Source organism: Penicillium alfredii, assembly GCF_028826965.1.
Source record: "Penicillium alfredii strain IBT 34128 chromosome Unknown utg000007l_segment0_segment0, whole genome shotgun sequence".
Lineage (NCBI taxonomy): Eukaryota > Fungi > Ascomycota > Eurotiomycetes > Eurotiales > Aspergillaceae > Penicillium > Penicillium alfredii.
Genome location: NW_026622704.1, coordinates 2751245 through 2770706, shown reverse-complemented (window position 1 = coordinate 2770706; position 19462 = coordinate 2751245). Strand labels below are relative to the sequence as shown.

Below are 19462 nucleotides of genomic sequence, written 5' to 3'. Positions count from 1 at the left end.
CTAGTGCTCCAGGATTCTCAGGCTGCCCTGCACCACGCAGTTCTCCAGCACCGAGCCCGGCGGGATATCGATGGTGCTGCCCTCGGTAGCCACGATGATCACCGTACCTTTCAGCGTGACGTTGCGGCCCAGGTTAACAGCGCCGGTGATAGTCAGATGGTCCAGCTCGACAATGCGCGGGATGCTGGCAATGCGCTTCTGGAAGTCCGACACCTTCTTGAAGTCGGAGCCGAGCTTGATCACGGGCACACCACCGAAGCGGTTAGGGTCCATGACCAGCTGGCCGTGCTCGAGGCGGTACAGGTCCGACTTGACCACCATCAGATCGGAGCAGGTCTTGACCGGCAAGAACCGGCGACGGGGCACGTTGACACCGTGGGCGTTCTTGAAGTGGCGGATGGCCGCACCAACCGCGGTCTCCAGCTGGTAAATGGCCTGGTCGGCCTCACCCTTCTTGTCGGCGGGGATGGACTTCTCGTTGGCGATGATCTCCATCTCCAGCTCGTTCTCCTCCACGACACGCTTAATAGCCCGCACGTTCATCCAGATGTTGTTGGTGTTGAAGTACTTGAACTTCTTGATGGACTTGAACTCGTTGACGTGCTCCTTGGGCACCTGGGCAATCTCGAGGAGGCGGACCTTGCCGTCGTAGTCGATGATGGTGCCACCCTTGACGTCAGCCTTGGTCTTGTCCGTCAGCTCCATGATGTACTCGGCGTTGGAGTCGACCATGTGCTGCAGAATGCGGAGATCCACAACAGCACCCAGGTTGTCAGCGTTGGACAAGAAAATGTATTCGATACCGCGCTCAATGAGCTTATCGAGGGTGCCCGAGTTATACAGGGACTCAAACACGTCACCGTGGCCCGGGGGATACCAGTCCTGCAGAGGAGCATCGAAGCTCTTGGGGGCGGGCAGGAGCGAGTCCTTGACGATACGCGGGTAGCGCGACTGGTTGAAGGTGATGATGTCGACGTTGTGGCCCTCGTACTTCTTGATAATGGACTGGGTGTCCTGGTCGGTGTTGAAGGAGTTCATAAGGACGAAGGGCACGTTGACGTTGAAAGTGCGGTTCAGGTGCTCAATCTGACGCACGGAAAGATCCAGGAAGGACATGCCCTCGCGGACCTCAATGACGGACTTGGGGCCGACGCAACCCATGGAGGTACCCAGGCCACCGTTCAGCTTGACAACCGCCAGCTTGTTCAGGAACTCGACCGACGCATCAGCACCCAAGTCATCGTATCCCACCACCTGCGAAGGCTGCGGGGGCGCAATGCGGTCCCAGTTGACAGCATTGCCCTTGGCCTTGTCGTTGAGGAAACGGCGGAACAGGGCAAAGAAGTTGTCGGTCTCGGCTTCAAAGCGCTTTTTCTCGTTGGCATCGGGGACAGTGTCGGCGAGGGCATTCAGGGCATTGCGCATCTGGGATGCAGCCACGCTCGTGGAGGCATTCTCAAAAGCCTGGTTGGCAATCTGGGTTAGCAGACTGGAATGTCGAGACATTGGGAAATGAGCTGTGGGGAATGACGAGATTCGATGTTCAAAACAGATCAAGAGAGACAGAGACAGAGAGAGACAGAAAATAGACTGGGCAAGGAATGGATATTGAGAGATCGATCAAATAAGAGATGGGTGGGAGAGTAAACAGATTTCCCTGGCAGAAGACAAAAGGCCCCGCGTGCAGAGAAACCGTTCAGCCACGACCAGCGATGATGGATCAGGCAGGAACCAGTTCACCACACTAAATCTCCTCCCTTCTCTCTCTCTCTCAAATTGTCAACGTACCATGTGTGACTGGGACTTTCCGTGATGCTTTCCAAAACCAGCATTTGAATCGTTGGCCGGAGCGCGGAGGTGAGCAGGGATCGCCTTAGCGGCCATCGTGGACAAGGATCAGGAAGTAGATGTGAATCACTGGAGGGGGAAAAAAGGGTGTCAATTCAGAGCAGAGTTGGAAGAGGAAACGTGGCGGTCTTGATGACAAGCACAAAAAGGAGGGGTTTTAAATCGCCACAGCTGTCGATCACTCGGGAGAGAAGAGCAGAGGGCGGGTGACATGTCGACAAGCTGCCGTCATTGGCAACGGGGCGGGGGGCTATCATTGGGGCTATCATTGGCAGTGCGACCGGGGAAAACTCACCAGGATTCAGCGAGGGTTGATGAGAAGTAGAAAAGAGAAAGAGAGAGAGGGAGGGAGAAAGATGAAGGGAGAAGATTAAAAAGGAGAAGGGAGAATGGCCGATCGTGGTGGGGGGAAGAGAATCCCGTGAATCCGCTATTTGTTTACTTGATGGCCCTTAACATCAGGGCTTCTGGTTCTTTTTCTTCTTATTTGCTTCTTTGCTCTTTGCCCTAACTGCTCAACTACCTACACCCTTGGTATCTCCAGGCTTAAGTGCCCTCCCCTTGCTTCGCTGTCGTCAGCCGCCTCAACCGCGATAACGGCTCCCTCGTACAACTTGTACTTTCTCTGTATATTCGATCCAGACCTTTTGAAAAGCCCCTTTTCTCTTTGGATTATCCACAGGCCCCACTGGTGTTGATGGTCCCTTGTCCCGGGCAATAGTTCAAGGTTACTATATTGCTATATTGCGATATTACTATTAATACTATAATCCACTCAAACCAGATTCCAGTGAAACCCCTAGACCAGTTTCACTTCCCAGATGCTAATTAGATCTGGAATGCTGTGCTCAGTGGGAGCTGCATCCTTTCTTCACCGTCAGTTCCGGTCTATTGAAGGTAGTTCACCTGACTAGTCTCAGTGTTACATAGTTCTGCATCGGAATCCTCCAGGTCATCCCTGGAGTCATGATGCTTCAAAAAGAATAAAGAAGAAGAAGAAGAAGAAGAGTGTGCCAGGCCTGGACTCTCCTTGTCGGTGGGGCAAATTGGCTCTCCACCGATCCAGGGAAATGGAGTGCGGCTATACGTAACTCCCTTAACCGTACTTTCATATAGTTGTATGCTCTGAATATACCTAACAATATGAATATTACTAGTAGTTAGATAGTAGTCATCAAAATAAATACAATATCCTTGCAAGACTTAAGGATGTCTCAAATATTATCAAATATTATCTGTATACCTCATCAATCCTACCGACACTTCGCAGATCATCGCCTCCCTCGTGTGCTGCAGCCAGGGTTCCGGCCAAAGACAACGCGCCACCTTCCCACATGGGACTGTTCGGGCAGATCCTTGGGTTCTCTTTGACTTCACGGGAGAAATCCTAAAAGTCTAAAAATACCCCCTGTTATCCCAGTTAATTAAGCATAAATACACTCTACTCAACTAGATCATCCGGAATTGAAACTGCATTTCACACCCGAGCGCTAAACAGACGAGACCATATACTTTGCATAAGAAAAAAAAAAAAAAAAAAAAGAGGATATCACAAATAAAAACCCATTCCAAGCAGCATTTCATCGGGTTTTCTTCATATACAGGACTGCATCTCCAGAACTAACGTGCTTTGGTTCTGCTTTATGCACCACTCACGCTCCGCTTGCTCAGGAAGCTCCGACGAGGCAGCTTGCGCGAGTCCGGGCTGTCGGCACCCTCCGAGGCCTCACCGGCGGTGGAGTGCGACGTCGACGGGCGGAGGCTCGATTCCGAGGGGACGAAGCTAGACCGGATGGTCACGCTGCCTTCGCCGATGCTGACGACCTTGTCCTGGCCGGCCACAGATCCCTGGTCATCCACGAAGAATGGAGCTTCTCCCAGAACGTCATCTGAACCAAAGGTTGCGTGGTTCACAACCCGGATCTGGTACTGGGCGTCGGCAGTCACGTTCGGCACGCGGAACGAGTCGTCGTACTGCACGCTGCCGCTGCTGGTCTTGTAGGCCTTAGTCTTGTGGATTTCCTTGGCGCCCTTGGGTCCCTGGACCCGGACGATCACCCGCACATTGGCCGTCGAGGGGAATCCCGTAGCGGAGACAACAGTGATGTTGGCGCTGCCGGAATCCCCGCGGCCCGTGCCGCCGATCACACTAAGTCGATCGCCGAACTGCGAGGCACCGCTGCGATTACGGCTGTGCTCCTTTTGCGGGGTCTGGGGTGTGGAGGGCGACTCGCCGTCTGCCACCGACACGGCCGGAGTCAGACGAGAGTCCGCGGGCTCATCCTGACTGTTGGCCAGAGACGCTTCGTCCTCGCCCTTGTCCTTATGGATGCGCGACATCAGACCGTGCTTCAGGAACGATGCGCCCCGGACCACATTGCCACCGACAAATCCCACGCCCTTGACGGGCGCCCCGACAATCTTGCCGGGGACAGCAAATGTGCCTGAGAAGGTTGAGGAGCCTTGACGGGACCGAATGACGTAGCTGGGTTTGAAGAGTAAATTGAGGCGGATCACACCCGATTTCCCATCCAACGGCAAGGTCACCTCCTTGGGTTCGAAAGGTGGGAGGCCCTCCAAGTCAATCGGGGTCGCACCCAGGAAGTCGGCCTTGTCACCAAAGTCCCAATCATACACATCCACATGGAAATTGGCGCCGATCCGAGACTTGATGGGGGTTTCAAAGTACTCGTTCCAGGCCGGATGTAACGTCTTCTTTTGCACGTTGGTCTTAAACACACTCTCGTCGCCCAGGCGGAACTTGCAGTAAGGATCGCTGAGACCGTTGCGGTCGGCCGACGGCAGATCGGCTGCGTCCAGAACTTTCACACGCAAGGTACCCATGTTGTTGATACTCTCTGTCGGGTCGAGCTTCATGTGCGAGGGAATGTACCGGGCACTAACGGTAATCTTACTGACCTCACCGGAGGTTGAACGAAGGACAAGCTCGGTGGGAGTATACTGTAGAGGCGTTAGTTCTGACCTTCAGACGAGCCCATGAATCAAACCTACCAAGATGCGCTGCAACGTGGGCAGCGTGTCGCCAGTCAACTTGGCGACCGTGTGCTCCTCGCTTGAATCCTTGGGGTCACCTTTCCTGACCAGGCGCAGCGTGATCTTGGAGAATTCAAGTTCACGCACGAAAGCCTCACCAACTGTGCTCAGTCAGCGATTTGTTCTCTAGACAAAACAATAGCAGGTTTCACATACTATCCGAGGACTTGACTGTCGTAGAATGGATCTTGGGTGAGGTGTAGGCCGGGAACATGTAATCGTCCATCAAAACTTCAAGCTGCACATTGTTGTAAGCCAGCTCGCCCTCGTGGAATTTGAAAACAATGAAACCGGATTCTGTAAGTAGGTTAGCGAAAGCGCAGAAACACATGGGATAAATTATTGTACCATATTTGCCGAGGTCTTCTACGCTGACAAAAGTCTTGGGAACGTCCTTGATTGACCGAACAGAGGCAGTCTCGGAATCTCGAATAGTGGTAGGTCGCGAGGCGTTCGTCTCGAGACTAGTACGGCCGTTGGTGTTTGGCTCCGCAGAACCATTGGAGGTGCCGTTGGGGGTTGTTCCATTGGAGAGAGCTTTGGAGTCGACACTGGCAGACTTGGAGTGTGTGCTCTTTCGAGGAGTGTCGGGGCCCGGGCTGCCAACGGCATCCGCTTCCTCTTCCTCTTCGTCGGCCTCATCCTCTGGGTTCACCACAGGCACGGTCGGGTAGAATGCAACAGTATAGTTCAGCTGACCTTTGGCGGGTCCGTTGCCGATACGGAGACTGCTGGTGATGGACTGTTTCTCGTCGTCGATTTCATACTCGCCGGTTTCCGTTTCGCGGACAAAGTCAGAAGCCTTGAGGTCTGCCCAACCCAGAGTGCGATCTTTGTTGATCGACTCCTCGTCCATAACCTCCACTGTCAGCTTTTCACGAGCACTGCGGATAGGAACATACACAACCTCATCCCACTCAGGGTTGAGGTTGTTACGGAAAGTGACAGTGCGGCCGCGAGTGATGCCGGACAGCAGAACACGCGCATAGGGATCCGACTTGCCCATGGCCTCCAGGTTCCGCAAGCCAGACGCACTCTTGAAGTGAAAGCGCATGACACCAATAGGGTCGACATAGCCCGCACTGCCCGATATGCCTCCCAGCGCAACGGGCTTCCACTGCAGCATCATCTTCACACGTCCACCCTTGGCACCGTGGAGATGGAACCACTGCTGACCTCGCTCCATCATTTTGACCATATCATTCATCTTGATCTGGTACCGGCCAAGGATGGGATCGGTCATGAGATCACGATCATCCTTGATGATGAGACCCAGTCGAGCGTGCTTGCGGTCCGTCACCAAAAACTCCTTGGAAGCGTTTTGAAAGATAGGGTTGTTGGTACGTTTCAATTTGTTTGTGATGTGGATCTCCTTCCCGTTCAAGAGCAAGACACCGTAAGGATTGAGCTTGCCAACCAGACTCTTGCTTCCATCCAGGTCCTTGGCTTGCTCGACAGTAAATTGAGCGATACCGGTGTTCATCTCCGGGGGTGCTTCGGTCTCTCCTGACTCCAGCTTTGTGCCCTCCAAAACAGGGAAAAAACGGATATCGGCATGGATGGCACCACGGTGGCGGCCACTGGCGGTCACTTCCAGGTAGACCCCCTCATGGCTGGGCTCCTGTTCAAGCTTGTCCAATCCGAAGCTGGCAGTTCCCAGCTCCTTGTCCTTGCGGTATTCATTCCAGTCGTACGGGACAATGGTCAGCGCATCAGTGAAGGAGGTGATGATCACGTAAATAGTCTCATTCCAGCGGGGGCTGTCGGTGTCGTAAACGGTCTTGGTGCGGCCAAGCTCCGTGCGATTGTTCAAGGACACGATCGCGTACGGGTCTGGAGTACCAGAGAACTTGTCCGGGTTCTTCAGCTGGTGCGCACCGTGCAGAGTAACCGCCACAACGCCAATGGCCTGGTCCACGGGGTTTCCAGCCAACATCTTGGCAATCTCGATGGGGAAGACGTTCGGGTCGTACATCATGGGCTGGAGGTTGTTGTGAATCTGTTCCTTGATAAAGGTTTCCAAGCCGGGGATAAAGTTGATATCGAATCCGAGGTGATCGCCCCCGATGGGCTTGCAAGCGTAGTCGAGCTCGGGTTTCTCCAAGAAGCAGACGTCCACACGCTCAATGTGGGGGAACGGAATCTGAAGCTTGACCTTGACCCGCATCAAGCCCGAGCAGGCCATGTCTTCGACAATCACGTCAAGGCCCTTGCTCATGACACCCTTGCCCACTCGGACCTCCAGCACCACCTTGGGGTTGATCTTGTCCTTCAATTGACGCGAAGTCAAGTCCATGGTATCATTGGGGGTGAAGCTGAATTTCCAGTCCATAATGACAGTATCGGGTTCCGTTTTAGGGTAGGTCTTAACATGCTCCAAACGCGGCGGCTTAGTACCGAGAACAAACGTCTTCAAGCGCAGGCTGTCCAAGAACGCCGGCGTGGAGGTGCTCAAAACCTGGTCAACCGAGTTGATAATTGTGTCGCAGAGAACCGGGGCATAGATGGGCCAGAACTTGACCAAGAAGCTGTTGATCCATTCGAGGCTTTCGGTGTCGGTTTCCAGGCGCTGCTTGGACATCTCCCGGTTGACGTCGTCGCGGAAATTGCGGCGCACTCGGCGAATCGACGTACGGTAGTAGGTGCTGCATCCCGCCATGACCAAGAGCACCCAGCCAATGCCACCGCCCAAGACAGCAATGATCCATGAAGTCAAGCAGGCAAGCACGATGATCGCGGCATTATGGTACCAATCCCCGAAAAACTTGTCGTGTAGTTTACCCTCCAAATATGTCTGATGGTCAAGTAGAGTACCCTCCTCCTCTTGCTCGGCAGTCTTCTCAATGGCGAACCGCGGAGCCCACCCGGTACGATTGCGCGCCCAACGCAGGTCCTCCTCGACCTCCTTTCCACCCTTCTCTTCTGCTGTCGTAGCTTCTTCCGCCAAGAGGGCAGTTGCGGATTGTGGAGGAGGCAAATCGTAGTCCGCAGCACCATCATCCTAGAAATTGGTTAGATGTGTCGTTGGGGTCTTCGCCAGAAAAAGCAGCGATGTCTTACCTTGTCGGTGATCACGGCCATCCCCTTGGGTTTCTTCGGGTGGTGGAAGTTGGGCGGCAATGCCTGTGGTCACCCAAGTCAGTTTCGCGAACAGCGCGCATCCAGTTCAGCTTGCAGGGCACCCACCGCTTTGGCTGCGTTCGCCTTATCTTCTGGGGAGGCATCCGGATCGAACTGGTAGGCGGGAGCGCCCGATTCGCGAGTCTCGTCAACCAGCTTTTCCTCAATCGTGTCAGGATTGACTTGGGACTGCGGGTCTTGGTGCAATTGCTGGGCGGTCTCAATGGCCCCTTCCGCCTTTAGCTCCGTCTTCTCCGCATCGGCGGACGCCATGTCGCCGGTCGGGATGTCGAATGCAGGTCGTCAAAAAGGTCTTTCTCAAGAACTAGCGACCGGACAATGATTGGTGCCTAGGGATGTGAGGGTTAGTTTCATGTCAGGTGGGACAGGAGGAAGAGAATCTGGGGATTGGAATTCGGGGATTCGATGAGGGGGTGGTGAGGGGAAGGAGAGGAATGTGAGCTTACCGAGGGGTCAGATACAGGGGAGGACCCAGGTAGACCGATAGATACAGAAGCAGAAAAGAACAAGAAGAGAAGAGGAAGAGGAAGAGAAAGAGGACAGAGAGAGTGTGTGTGGAGCGATGACCAATTGGGGCAGCTCCAGTCGCCCAGCCGCTTGCGTCAAGGAAGCGCGTATTACCAGGTGTACTCCGATATGATTACCACGTAACAATTGTCTCTCTACGCGGTGTAATATGATAGTGCTATTGTAATATTGTAACAGGGAAATCTTCCAGATCGAATGGGGAAAAAATAAAAAATAGAAAAGGAGAAGATCGGAGATCAGTGACGTACTCGTCCTTGTCGATCTCGGGGCGGATCCTGGGGTGCCTGGGAGAGGTTCGTCGGGGACCTGAGAATTTCTAGTTCCTGGGATCATGATCTTACATATTTGGTGTATATATAGAGAGAATAATTTAAGGTACAGAATACTGTATGCAATTGATCTCGGGGAAAGGTAGTAATTGAGGAATTTGAGAGGATTAGCTGACAGGACATGGCCATAGATACTCGAGATCTCGGCGCTAACGCGGAGGACTATTAGATTCGACCCGAGCTTTCATTCCGCACCGCCACCGTCATGGCTGGGCATGGGATGGGAGATAATGATATAGTATGGTATATACTCTTTATGGTATAATCATAATTGATATAGCAAAATATAACAAAATAAAACAAACAAGTGATCAAAGTACAACCCTGGAAATCGGGTCTAGAAAATACAGGCCAGCCCTACAGCCCCTCGCTAGGCAGCGACATACCTGGTCCATACCTCGCCCGATAGATGAGCTCTAATTCCAAGAATTAATTATAATGATATTAATTTCATGAATTATGATTAATTTTCCTACTCAAATCAATTAGAACTACTCTCAGCATGTAAATAGCCCCAGGACACGTGGACGTGCATGCCAACAAGCACAATCCTCCTCGGCACCCAAGATTCTCTAGTTCGTGATACGCCCCATAGTGTGCATCCACTTTCCGATAGTCGCTGTGATTTGGTTCCCAGTGCAGCGTGCAGGGCCACCTGCATGCATTTGCAGAATTGGATCTATCATTCTCTCTACAACCTGAATTTTCTCGGTTAAAGCTACTGAAATAACATACGAAGCCATCAGTATACAATCTTGTTGGCCTATACTATATCCTATAGTTACCCTCTGCTAGCGATGGGCAGGCAGATCCATGGATAAATCCCCACCCATCCACTAGTTTTTTCTTTTGCCTCGGTGCCAGATCTGCTTCGGCCCCTCAATAACCCCAAAATGGTCCCTACATTAGTACACTACTGTAAGACCCACGCCGACAGAAAATTACCGTAGGCGCTAGCCATCGGGAAAGATCTGCAAACCCCAAGGTTGAGCTGGCTGACCTTCATATGCAAGATATGCAAGATACCAGACTGTACCTCGAATGTGTCCACGGGTCTGTGCCCTGGTAGGCTACTGCATTACTCAAGACGTGGCCAAGGTAGACATGCAAGCTCATGCGCAGCAAATAGAATTTTTTTAAAAATACGGAGAATCCATGTGCCAGGAAAATGAAAATGAATAGGCTCATCACGTCTTCACGTCGTTGCAATTGTCCTATGTCGATCCACCATCGGACGATTGCAAGCCCAGGGCAATTGTCCGAATTTACCGTCCCAGACGGATGACACCCGCCGCCATCAGTTTCTGGATCTTGATCCGCACCTGCGGGTTCTTCATGTGCTCCTGCAGGGCAGCCGGGTCGCTCTTTGCTTGCTGGAGAATGCTCTGCATAACGGGGTCCTGCAGGATGGACATGATCTACAGTCATCGAGTTAGCATCCCATTTCCCAATACCATTAGAGCAAAATAGCAGGGGGGGGATCATACCTCGGGGTCGTTCTGAATTCGCTCCATGGTCTGCTGCTCCGTCTCGCCAGCACGGGCGCTGAACTGCGCATCAAGGCACTTCTGCTGCTGCTGCTCGATTTCACGAGTGTGGGTGCCATCGTCGTGCTCGCCAGCCTCGGTGAAAGTGTCCAAAGCCCGGTTGTACTCCTTCATCGCAACCAGGGCCTGGCCCTTGCGCATGTATGCGCGGATGAACTTGGGGTCACGGCTCGTGGCCTCGTCGCAGTCTTGCACCGCCTGCGGGAACGCCATCAACTTGATCAAGGCAGCCGCACGGTTGGAGAAGCCACGCGGGTCCGTGGGCGCACGCTTGGTCATCTCCGTGAAGGCATCCACAGCACCGGGCCAGTCGCCCTCCTGGAACTTTTTCTGACCGAGCTCACGGGCCTTCTCCGCCTCGGCGGGGTCCATGTAGGCGTCCTTCTCCGCTGTGGTCTTGGTCTTCTCAGCGTTGCGGAGCTTCGTCAAAGCATCGGGTGTGCGGTGCTCAGTGAGAGACTTGTGGTAGAATTCAATGGCCTGGGTTAGGTCGCCCATCTTTTCGTAGGCAGTGCCAATTCTTGTGAAAGCCCTGTCCCAAAACTGTCAGCATATCTATCATCTAACTCGGAGGTTTGCGGTTTAACATACTTGGCCAGCAGCTTGAAGTCGGCCTTCAGGTCACGGCCCTCCTCCACGGCCTTCTGGCAAGTCTCGACAGTGCCCTGGTAATCTCCCTTCTCGAACTTGGCCGCACCGATGTTATTCAAGTACGTGATATCCTTGTTGAGCTCCCAGGCCTTGGTGTAGTGCTCAATGGCCTCATCAAGCTGCTTCTTCTTGTAGAAGTCGTTGCCGATCTTCTTCTCCGCATCACCAGCCTCCTGAGCCTTCTTCTTGGCAATCGTCTCCTCGTCCTCTGGCTCGGGCTCGGGCGTCGGTTCCTTCTTCGGCTGCGAGGTGCTGGGCTTCGCATCCGGCATGGGCTCATCCTTGTCGGCTCCCGACGGGCCGCCCTCGCCCGGGCCGCCAAAGTTCATATCGATCCCGAGAAGTACACTCATGACCTGCAGAAAACGAGGGTCTCTGATCTCCTCCCCCACGCTGTTCGGGTTCTGTTGGATTTTCTTCAGCTTCTCCATGAACTCCGAGTCAGCCAACAAGCTCGCGGTCTTGGGGTTGTTGGCCAGCTTCTGGAACAGCGCCGGGTCATTGAACATGCCGCCGAGGCCGCCCGTAGGGTCACCCGATGCTCCGTCTGCCGTGACCTCCGCATTGATGGCCCGCTTGACCGCGCTGAAGCCCGACTTGGCTTGCTCGTTGCCGGGTTCGATGTTCAAAGCCTCCTCGTATGCGTCGTGGGCGGCCACTATATGATCAATCAGCCACAGATCACCTAAACAGACCAAGGTTTGATTAGCCAACTTACAGAGGTCACCCAGACCACGGTAGGCAGCTCCCTTGCGGGCATGGCCCTTGGACCAGTCGGGCTTGATGCTGATGGCCTTCTCGGCATCCTCCAAAGCTTTCTGGTATTCAGTCTGAGCCGAGTACACAGCGGAGCGGTTCGAATAGAGGATGTGGTTCTGCGGTTCGAGGTCGATAGCCTGGGAGAATTTCTCACTGAGATACGTCAGCTTCTGTCCCCCGTCCAAGGCGGGGTAGCACATACATGGCAGTAGGGTAGTCTTTGGCAGAGAAGGCCTTGTTGCCTTCTGCTTTCAAAGCGTCGGCCATTTTGGATGGTAGACAAAGGTCGGCAGGGAAAATGGGGAAATGCAGGTCAATAGGCCGGACCACGAGGATGCACTGCGGTTATGAGCTCCGTGGGAGCTTCTCGAAATTTCCGGGACACTTCATAGCCTCAGGCAGAAATGAATCTTCAGGCATGAAAGCAAGGCATACAGGCAGCAAGGCAGCAATATGTCGGAAGCTCCAACACTCTAAACCATTTCGGGTCAAGTCATTCCCCGCCACGAAAAAAGTCGCTGAGAAAACAGCGTGATTCATCGTTGACTCAGAACACTCACAAACACGATGCTTCCCTAACTCCCTGATTTCTTCGAACAGAGATTTGAGCCTGGTCGATGATTCTGTTCTACCGGCTGGTCTCCCGTCTCACCAACCATGGCCTCCGCGGGGTCTGACGTTGCCCAGCTTGCCTCGAAGCTCTATGAGGCGTGCTTAAACCAATTCGACTCCGAGCACCTGTTCTACCAAAATGATCTGCGGGGATTGAATGTCATTCCCGATGGCGACATCCCGCTCCTCCTGAATTGCACCCAATCCCTGGTGGATCAGAAGTTCTTCCGTCTTCTCCAGGACAAAAGTGATCGACTGGCATGGAAGGTTGTTCCGCGCGAGGATGCCGAAAAGTAAGGACTAGGTTTGATTTATGTCTTTTGATAGTTGCGGTCCGGCTGACCTCTGGGTTTTTACTTCGTCTAGACTCCGGTCTCTGAGCGCCGATGAAAGTCTGGTGTACAGTGTCATCCAGTCCACCGGACGGACAGGCATCTGGGTGCGCTCGATTCAAATGCGCACAAACCTGCACAAATCAATTCTCGATCGCAGCCTCAAATCCCTCGAGGGCAAGAACTACATCAAAACCATCCACAATGTCAAATACCCCAGCCGGAAGATGTACATGCTGGCCGGCCTGGCCCCTAGCGAGGAGATCACGGGCGGCGCCTGGTTCACAGACGGCGTACTTGATGCCAACTTCATCAACAGTGTGGGAGGCTTCATCGAATACACCGTCAGCCGGAAGAGCTGGTACGAGGTGCCCACGGCCGAGCGCGGCCGGGCCAAGCGCCTCAAAACTGCGACAGGTAAAGCGGACGTCAAGTCAGAGCAGCCAGAAAAGGCCTATCTGCCCTTCCCTGCAGACTACAAGGGATATCCGACAGTCGAGAGCATCACCGCCGCCGTCAACGAGAGCGGAATCACTCCAGTGCGTATGTGGGAACAAAGTGTGGTCCAGCTGCTCGAAATGCTCTCTTACGACAAAAAGCTCGTCGCCCTGAACGACGGGCGGAACTACAGAGCTCTCAAGAATCCCGAAGCGGTCAAAGCGAGCCAGGCCCGCAAACCCGCTGCCGAGGGTGACGAAGCCGAGGCTGCCAAACACCTGGTCAAAAACGGCATGACCGAAGCCCCCTGCGGCCAGTGCCCGGTCTTCCGACTGTGCTCGCCGGGTGGCGCTGTGAGCCCCGAGACCTGCGAGTATTTCGACCCGTGGTTGTCGAACGGCCTTGGTTTCTGAGGTCCTGTAGGGATACGAGAATGACTCGTTCCCCGAAGATATGATTTATTGACAACATGGGTAATCCCCAATGTCGACACGTTTGCATGGAAGCAGGGAGACGCGAGGAAAACAAAAACATGGGGGCATTGTGTGCATAGCGATGGCGTTTTGACTTTGGTTTGCCTTTCTTCTGGCATCGAATGCGCCTGAAAGGGGTTTGTGTGTACTCATCTGTACGGCATTGGTCTTTGGTACCGACCTACGAGCTAAAGTAGGTGGCCTCGCTACGTGCTTGGAAGGGCTGCAAGCCAGCAATTCTGTTGAGACAATAGAAAAAAAGATGTGGATCGGCTTCTCTTGAACCAAATGCTCGCGTATCCAACTCCGAGGAAATTAAACAAAGCCAGGTAGACCCCATGAACGCCCTGGGTATATCAACAATCATGCAAATCGTAGGAAGTAGAAGAACAAGGAAAACAAGGGCAATCCGCTCAAGAATTACTTGAGAAGGTTCTTCCTGCATTCATCGCAATACCACGTTCCAACAGGCTCCCGAGTCAAGCCCACACATTTCCAGTGGAACCACTCATAGGGACAATTATCATTGTCACAGGCGACCATGTCCCCATGACTGACAGTGCGACAAGTACAGTAGACCTTGGTATCTTCGTTACCCTCGTCCTCGTCATCATCATCCATGTCCTCGTCCCCGGCACCAGTATCGCTCTTGTCCGAATCAGACATGTCGGCACTGCTGAGCATCGAGTCGTCGTCCTCATCGCCCTCACCCGTGGGGGACTTTTTCGAGGTCTTGATCCGGCCGCTAGCACTCGACGAGCGCTTAGATGGCTTGCCCGAAGACTTGATCTTCTTCACCTGTTGGTGCGGAGCGACCTTTTTGGTCATGGCCTTCTTGACACCACCGACGGTACGCGGGCCCGCGCTCCCTGCCCGACTGGAGACTGGCGTGCCGGCCTTGGGGGTCCCAGGGCCCATGGACGACTGACGCAAGTTTGATGAGGCTGCGGGGAGAGTGCCGAGCGACGCGTTCAGGCGCCGACGCTTGCTATCCACAGCTCCGGCGGATGATTCGCGCTGCCGTTGCTGGAGGTGTACTACCGCCGCCGCGGGGGTAGCGGGTGCAGAGCTGCGCGCAGTCGTCTGGGCGGTCAATGCCGCTGGACCGGCTGCGCGGGGGTCGACTGGTGGAGTCTCTGCGCGGCGGCCAGGATGGGGTTCGCGTTTCCAGATGTCGGGTTGAGGGGGGTGGAGTAGGGGGTAGAGTCGGACGGGGTGGAATCGGGAAAGAAGACCTTGGGCGGGTCACGATATTGATTCTTGTTGTCGAAGAGTGAGGGGAGCGGCGGGTCGTTCGAGAGCAGGCCATCATTCTGGAGGTCGCGAATCCGCACGTCAAGTCTCTTAACCTGCCGGTCGAGGAGGATGCATGCCTTCTCGCTCAGCTGAATCTTCTCATCCTGTAGCTGCTGCGACCGGTCTAGGTTCTGTAGGACTGCCTTGCTGTATTGTTCTTCCTTTGGATTCGGCGTCAGGCTGCCGTTGATTTTGATGAATTTTTGGATACTGCTGTCGCGCGAATTGATGGTGGCCCGGCACTCTTGCATCACTTTATCCTTGGCTTGAATTTCCTCCATCAAATGGTTGATTTCTAGCGGAAGGTTCGCCACATCATGCACAAACTGCTCCAGGACTGTCGCGCAGTCCTCCGCACCGTGCGCCATCGCGGATTCGGTCGGGTCTCGGTGATCGGGGAGATGTCGGTGAAAGATCAACGGAATTAAATATCCTGAGTCTCTCTAATACTGGTCAGATTTGCAACCGATGGTGGATCAAAAACTGAACGCTTGTCTGTCGCATCGATCGGAGCAATGATCGCAGGGAGACTTGGAAAATGGCTGGTGCCCGGATCCGCTGACTCAGTTGACACCTGAGGTTCCTCCAGAATCCCGGGAATGAATGCATGCACAACTACGTCCACACTTCGTGTGGCCTATTTTTGCTTCGGGGTTTAGAAATCATAGATTAGGTAAGGAGGCAAAATCAGTTAATTATTACAAGAGCAAATAGATATATATAGGAAAGACAATATCCCAAAAATACCCTAAGAAATATATATATCTGAAGAGTAGTAGGACGAAAGGGAATGACCATTGTATTGGAGTTAGTTAGTACAGGCTATTATGCCACTGAGTGAGATAGATATTTTTGAACAATCTAGCTAAAAGTATTTCAAGAGTAAGAAGTCTTAGAAAATGAAAATCAGAAAAATAATAGAAAAGAGAGGGGGTCTACAGAGTATGAGGTGATATACTATTTGAAGTTTCTGAGCCCTGTGATTCGGCCTGTTTCATTATAGCATATTTGGATGGAGTATAGAACTCGTGAGGGAGCACATGACTAGTAGCTTAATTTTTGTTGTCAATTAACAGAATTAATCGCTAGTTTTTCGTCGGCTTACTTATTAGTAGCACCATATTCCTCCTCGTATCTCAGGAATGCATGCATGATAGGGCGAACAATTTACCTTCAACTTGCTGTATTATTATTCTTACTAGTAGAAGGAGGACATATACTAGCGAAAGATAAGGAGAACGATCCAACTAAAGCGGGAGATGGACGAGGCAGGTAAACAAGAGGGTGAAAGGGAAGAGCGAAGACGGTTTGATGAAACATATTGGCAAGTATCACAGACGCTAAAGAGACATCCTATAGAGGAAGACCATAAAAAGAGGCGACACCAACAAGCTGCAAGAAAGCGGGTTGCGGAAAGGGAACCGAGCGAGAGACATATATAATAATTACAAGAAAGTACGTAAACGTATGATAAAAGAGGATAGCGAACCTATTACTGGTTTCTTTGATAGGTCTTTTTATACGGTATATTGTTGAAGGCGCTCTTAGCGGCCGGATCTTTTGTTCGATATAAAGTGATAATCCCTTAACAATCCCCTGAAGTTGTTGTCATGTATAGTCTTATATTATTTCCTTAGTTTGTGGACTCGAAATGATGAAACACCCAACTCAAGTATTAGCTGCTGGATGATATAATTCGAATGAGACATCATAGGCGCTGGCCAACACGCTGGCATTAAAGCCTCGAATCGTGTACTGTCTACGGTAAAGATGGCCGAGAGCCGTTTGTGGATGAAAGACACCAGATTGCAAGTGATCAATACATGTACTGCCTCTATCCTGCCAGATGTACAATGCTTCTATAACCTTGCCAAACAGGCCACACTCATCAGGTGCAAGTAAGCCTTTGATCAACGCTATACTGCCTGATTAGGGTTTTGCCGAGGGCCATAGCGTAGAGGTCACGATCTACTGGTTCAGATGTCGTTTGCCATACTGCATTTTGAAATTGTATTGCAAGGATTCCCTTAAGGAGTCAAAGAGAAGAATCAAGAAAGAAAGTCAGCGCTGCCCCCATACCATACCCCTTACAAACAGTGCAAACACCATATCGGCATCTTCCCCGCGGCGCATCCAAAAGCAGCGACGCCATCTTGCAACTGCCATTTCTCTCTGTCTCATTGGAACCACACATCTTTTCTTTGACCTCTTATTCTCCTTCAGCTTTTTGCCAGCATACCAGATCATCCGGTCCACCAGCACAATGGCCCAGGAAGCCCCTCCACTGCCGGAGGGCATCTTCTCCCTTCTGGATACCGATCTGTACAAGCTAACGATGCAATGCGCGATTCTCAAGTATTTCCCTGACGTCTGTAAGTTATTTGACTGACTCGGGCCGGAGTTGGCTTCTGATCTCTGGCAGATGTGACCTATGGCTTCACGAACCGAACACCCCACATGAAACTTCGACGCGGGGCATACAAGTGGCTTTTAGAGCAGATGGACAGTAGGTATTGTTTGGGGGGCTGCAGGATACCAATGCTCACTATTGCGCACTAGAAATGGCCAATGTCCGCGTCACCGCCGAAGAGCGTGCCTTTCTCAAAAAGAAATGCCCCTACTTCAATGACGCCTATATCTCCTTCCTAGAAACCTTCCGTCTCAAACCTTCCGAGCAAATCGAGATCAAATTTACTCCGTCACAAGATACAGGCAGTGATGCGGATGAGGGCACCGTGGAATATATCATCAAGGGGCTTTGGGTCGACACCATCCTCTATGAGATCCCGTTGCTGGCGCTGACCAGCCAAGCATATTTCCTGTTCAGTGACACAGACTGGGACTACCATAGTCAGGAGGAAAAAGCCTACCGAAAAGGCTGCACGCTGCTTGAAAATGGTTGTATCTTCTCGGAGTTCGGATCGCGCCGCCGACGAGACTACCACACGCAAGATTTGGTCATGAAGGGGCTGTGTCGAGCGGCAGAGGACGGAAAGAAGCATGGGTGGAAGGGTGTGCTCTCAGGAACGAGTAATGTGCACTTTGCAATGAAGTACGATGTGAATGCTGTCGGGACGGTAGCGCACGAGTGGTACATGACCATTGCGGCCATCACGGACGACTACGAGAACGCCAATGAGCTGGCTTTGCGGTACTGGCTTGGGTGTTTTGGCGAAGGAGTGAGTATTCTTCATAGCCCTCGGACATGGGTTTTCCCGCTAACTCGAATGGCCCAAAGGTTCTGGGAGTTGCTCTGACCGACACTTTTGGCACACCGGCTTTCCTGGATGCCTTCCGCAAGCCCATCCCCGAATACACCAGTGCTGGCGTTGGCGCTGTCAGCACCATTCCCTCTGGCGCAGCCACCACTGTGGAGTCAACAGTGCAGAGCGAAGCAACCACAAAGCCTCCTATCACCGCACCCATCCGCAACGGCGGCAGCGAATCAACCAAGACCTATGCCCAGGTCTATGCCGGGGTCCGCCAGGACTCGGGTGACCCCACGTACTTTGTGAAGATGGTGCGCGAATTCTACGACCGCGAGGGCATCACCGATCTCAAGACCGTTGTATTCTCGGACTCGCTGGACATCGAGCATTGCCTAGAGTATAAGGTAATTGCAGAAGAATCAGGGTTCAGCCCTGTGTTTGGCGTAGGGACTTTCTTTACAAGTATGCGGTCTATCTCCCCTGTGTCTCGATGAGAGGATGTGCTAACTCGTTGCTCTAGATGATTTTATCAACACCTCCAGCGGAGAAAAGTCCAAGCCACTCAATATCGTCATCAAGATCGCCACTGCCAATGGTCGTCCTGCCGTGAAGCTCAGCGACAACATGGGTAAGAACACCGGCGATCACGAGAAGGTCCAAGAAGTCAAGCAAAAACTGGGCTACATCGAGCATACCTGGGAGCAGGGCGACGAGAGCAATCGCTGGGCGCGACAGGAATAAATGACCGACAGGCCTGGATAGAGTCTTGACTTGTGCTGGGCCTCGTAGAACAAGAGAACAATCATGATATCCAATCGAATAGAATCAAGCGTGCATGCATTAATCCCTTCAATCTCAAGTAATTGCAATTGGCGAAGTGATCGATGTCTCTAATCGCGGATCATAAAACGTGACAGGCTGATCGACGATCTACTCCGGGGCATCTTGTTGGACCAAGCTGTTTGGCGCAATGCAGCTTGTCAAGCCACAAGAATCCATCGCAGCCAGGATGCAATCAAATTGAAGGGATGGACTGGGTGTCCGTCAAGAACTACATGCTGGACATCGTGCTCACCGACGATCATCCTGCCATTGCGTAATTGCCTGAGGGGTTTCTGCGTCTTGGGGGAATTTAGTCTCTCGATCTGCGCGCTCTTAGTGCTGTGCTTCGACTATCCCCCCCCCCTTCGCCCTTCCGGGGTCCTCTCTTCGCACTGGTTCATTCTTTCTTCTCTGTTGTTGCCC

General features: G+C 52.7%; 6 protein-coding genes across 6 annotated transcripts; 2 read left to right on the top strand and 4 right to left on the bottom strand.

Moving 5' to 3' along the window:
• ugp1 (UTP glucose-1-phosphate uridylyltransferase) lies at positions 1–1884 on the bottom strand (the record flags this gene model as incomplete). The annotated part of the gene is made up of 2 exons (XM_056656282.1): positions 1–1476; positions 1789–1884. 2 exons carry the CDS (start codon positions 1882–1884, stop codon positions 1–3), a joined length of 1572 nt encoding a protein of 523 aa, XP_056511895.1.
• Positions 1885–3489: 1605 nt separating this feature from the next.
• NUU61_005699 (uncharacterized protein) lies at positions 3490–8295 on the bottom strand (the record flags this gene model as incomplete). The annotated part of the gene is made up of 6 exons (XM_056656281.1): positions 3490–4809; positions 4861–5003; positions 5059–5199; positions 5251–7903; positions 7963–8025; positions 8089–8295. The coding sequence occupies 6 exons, from the start codon at positions 8293–8295 to the stop codon at positions 3490–3492; spliced, it is 4527 nt and encodes a 1508-aa protein (XP_056511894.1).
• A 1870-nt stretch (positions 8296–10165) lies between these two features.
• Positions 10166–12124, bottom strand: sti1 (Hsp90 cochaperone STI1; the record flags this gene model as incomplete). Its single annotated transcript, XM_056656280.1, has 5 exons — positions 10166–10318; positions 10388–10979; positions 11039–11756; positions 11817–12010; positions 12060–12124. 5 exons carry the CDS (start codon positions 12122–12124, stop codon positions 10166–10168), a joined length of 1722 nt encoding a protein of 573 aa, XP_056511893.1.
• Positions 12125–12514: 390 nt separating this feature from the next.
• Positions 12515–13652, top strand: NUU61_005697 (RPC34 RNA polymerase subunit family protein; the record flags this gene model as incomplete). Its single annotated transcript, XM_056656279.1, has 2 exons — positions 12515–12762; positions 12836–13652. 2 exons carry the CDS (start codon positions 12515–12517, stop codon positions 13650–13652), a joined length of 1065 nt encoding a protein of 354 aa, XP_056511892.1.
• A 480-nt stretch (positions 13653–14132) lies between these two features.
• Positions 14133–15376, bottom strand: NUU61_005696 (putative PHD finger domain protein; the record flags this gene model as incomplete). The annotated part of the gene is made up of 2 exons (XM_056656278.1): positions 14133–14795; positions 14819–15376. The coding sequence occupies 2 exons, from the start codon at positions 15374–15376 to the stop codon at positions 14133–14135; spliced, it is 1221 nt and encodes a 406-aa protein (XP_056511891.1).
• Positions 15377–17271: 1895 nt separating this feature from the next.
• Positions 17272–18958, top strand: NUU61_005695 (nicotinate phosphoribosyltransferase; the record flags this gene model as incomplete). Its single annotated transcript, XM_056656277.1, has 5 exons — positions 17272–17380; positions 17431–17514; positions 17568–18187; positions 18247–18679; positions 18738–18958. The coding sequence occupies 5 exons, from the start codon at positions 17272–17274 to the stop codon at positions 18956–18958; spliced, it is 1467 nt and encodes a 488-aa protein (XP_056511890.1).
• Between the last annotated feature and the right edge of the window lie 504 nt (positions 18959–19462).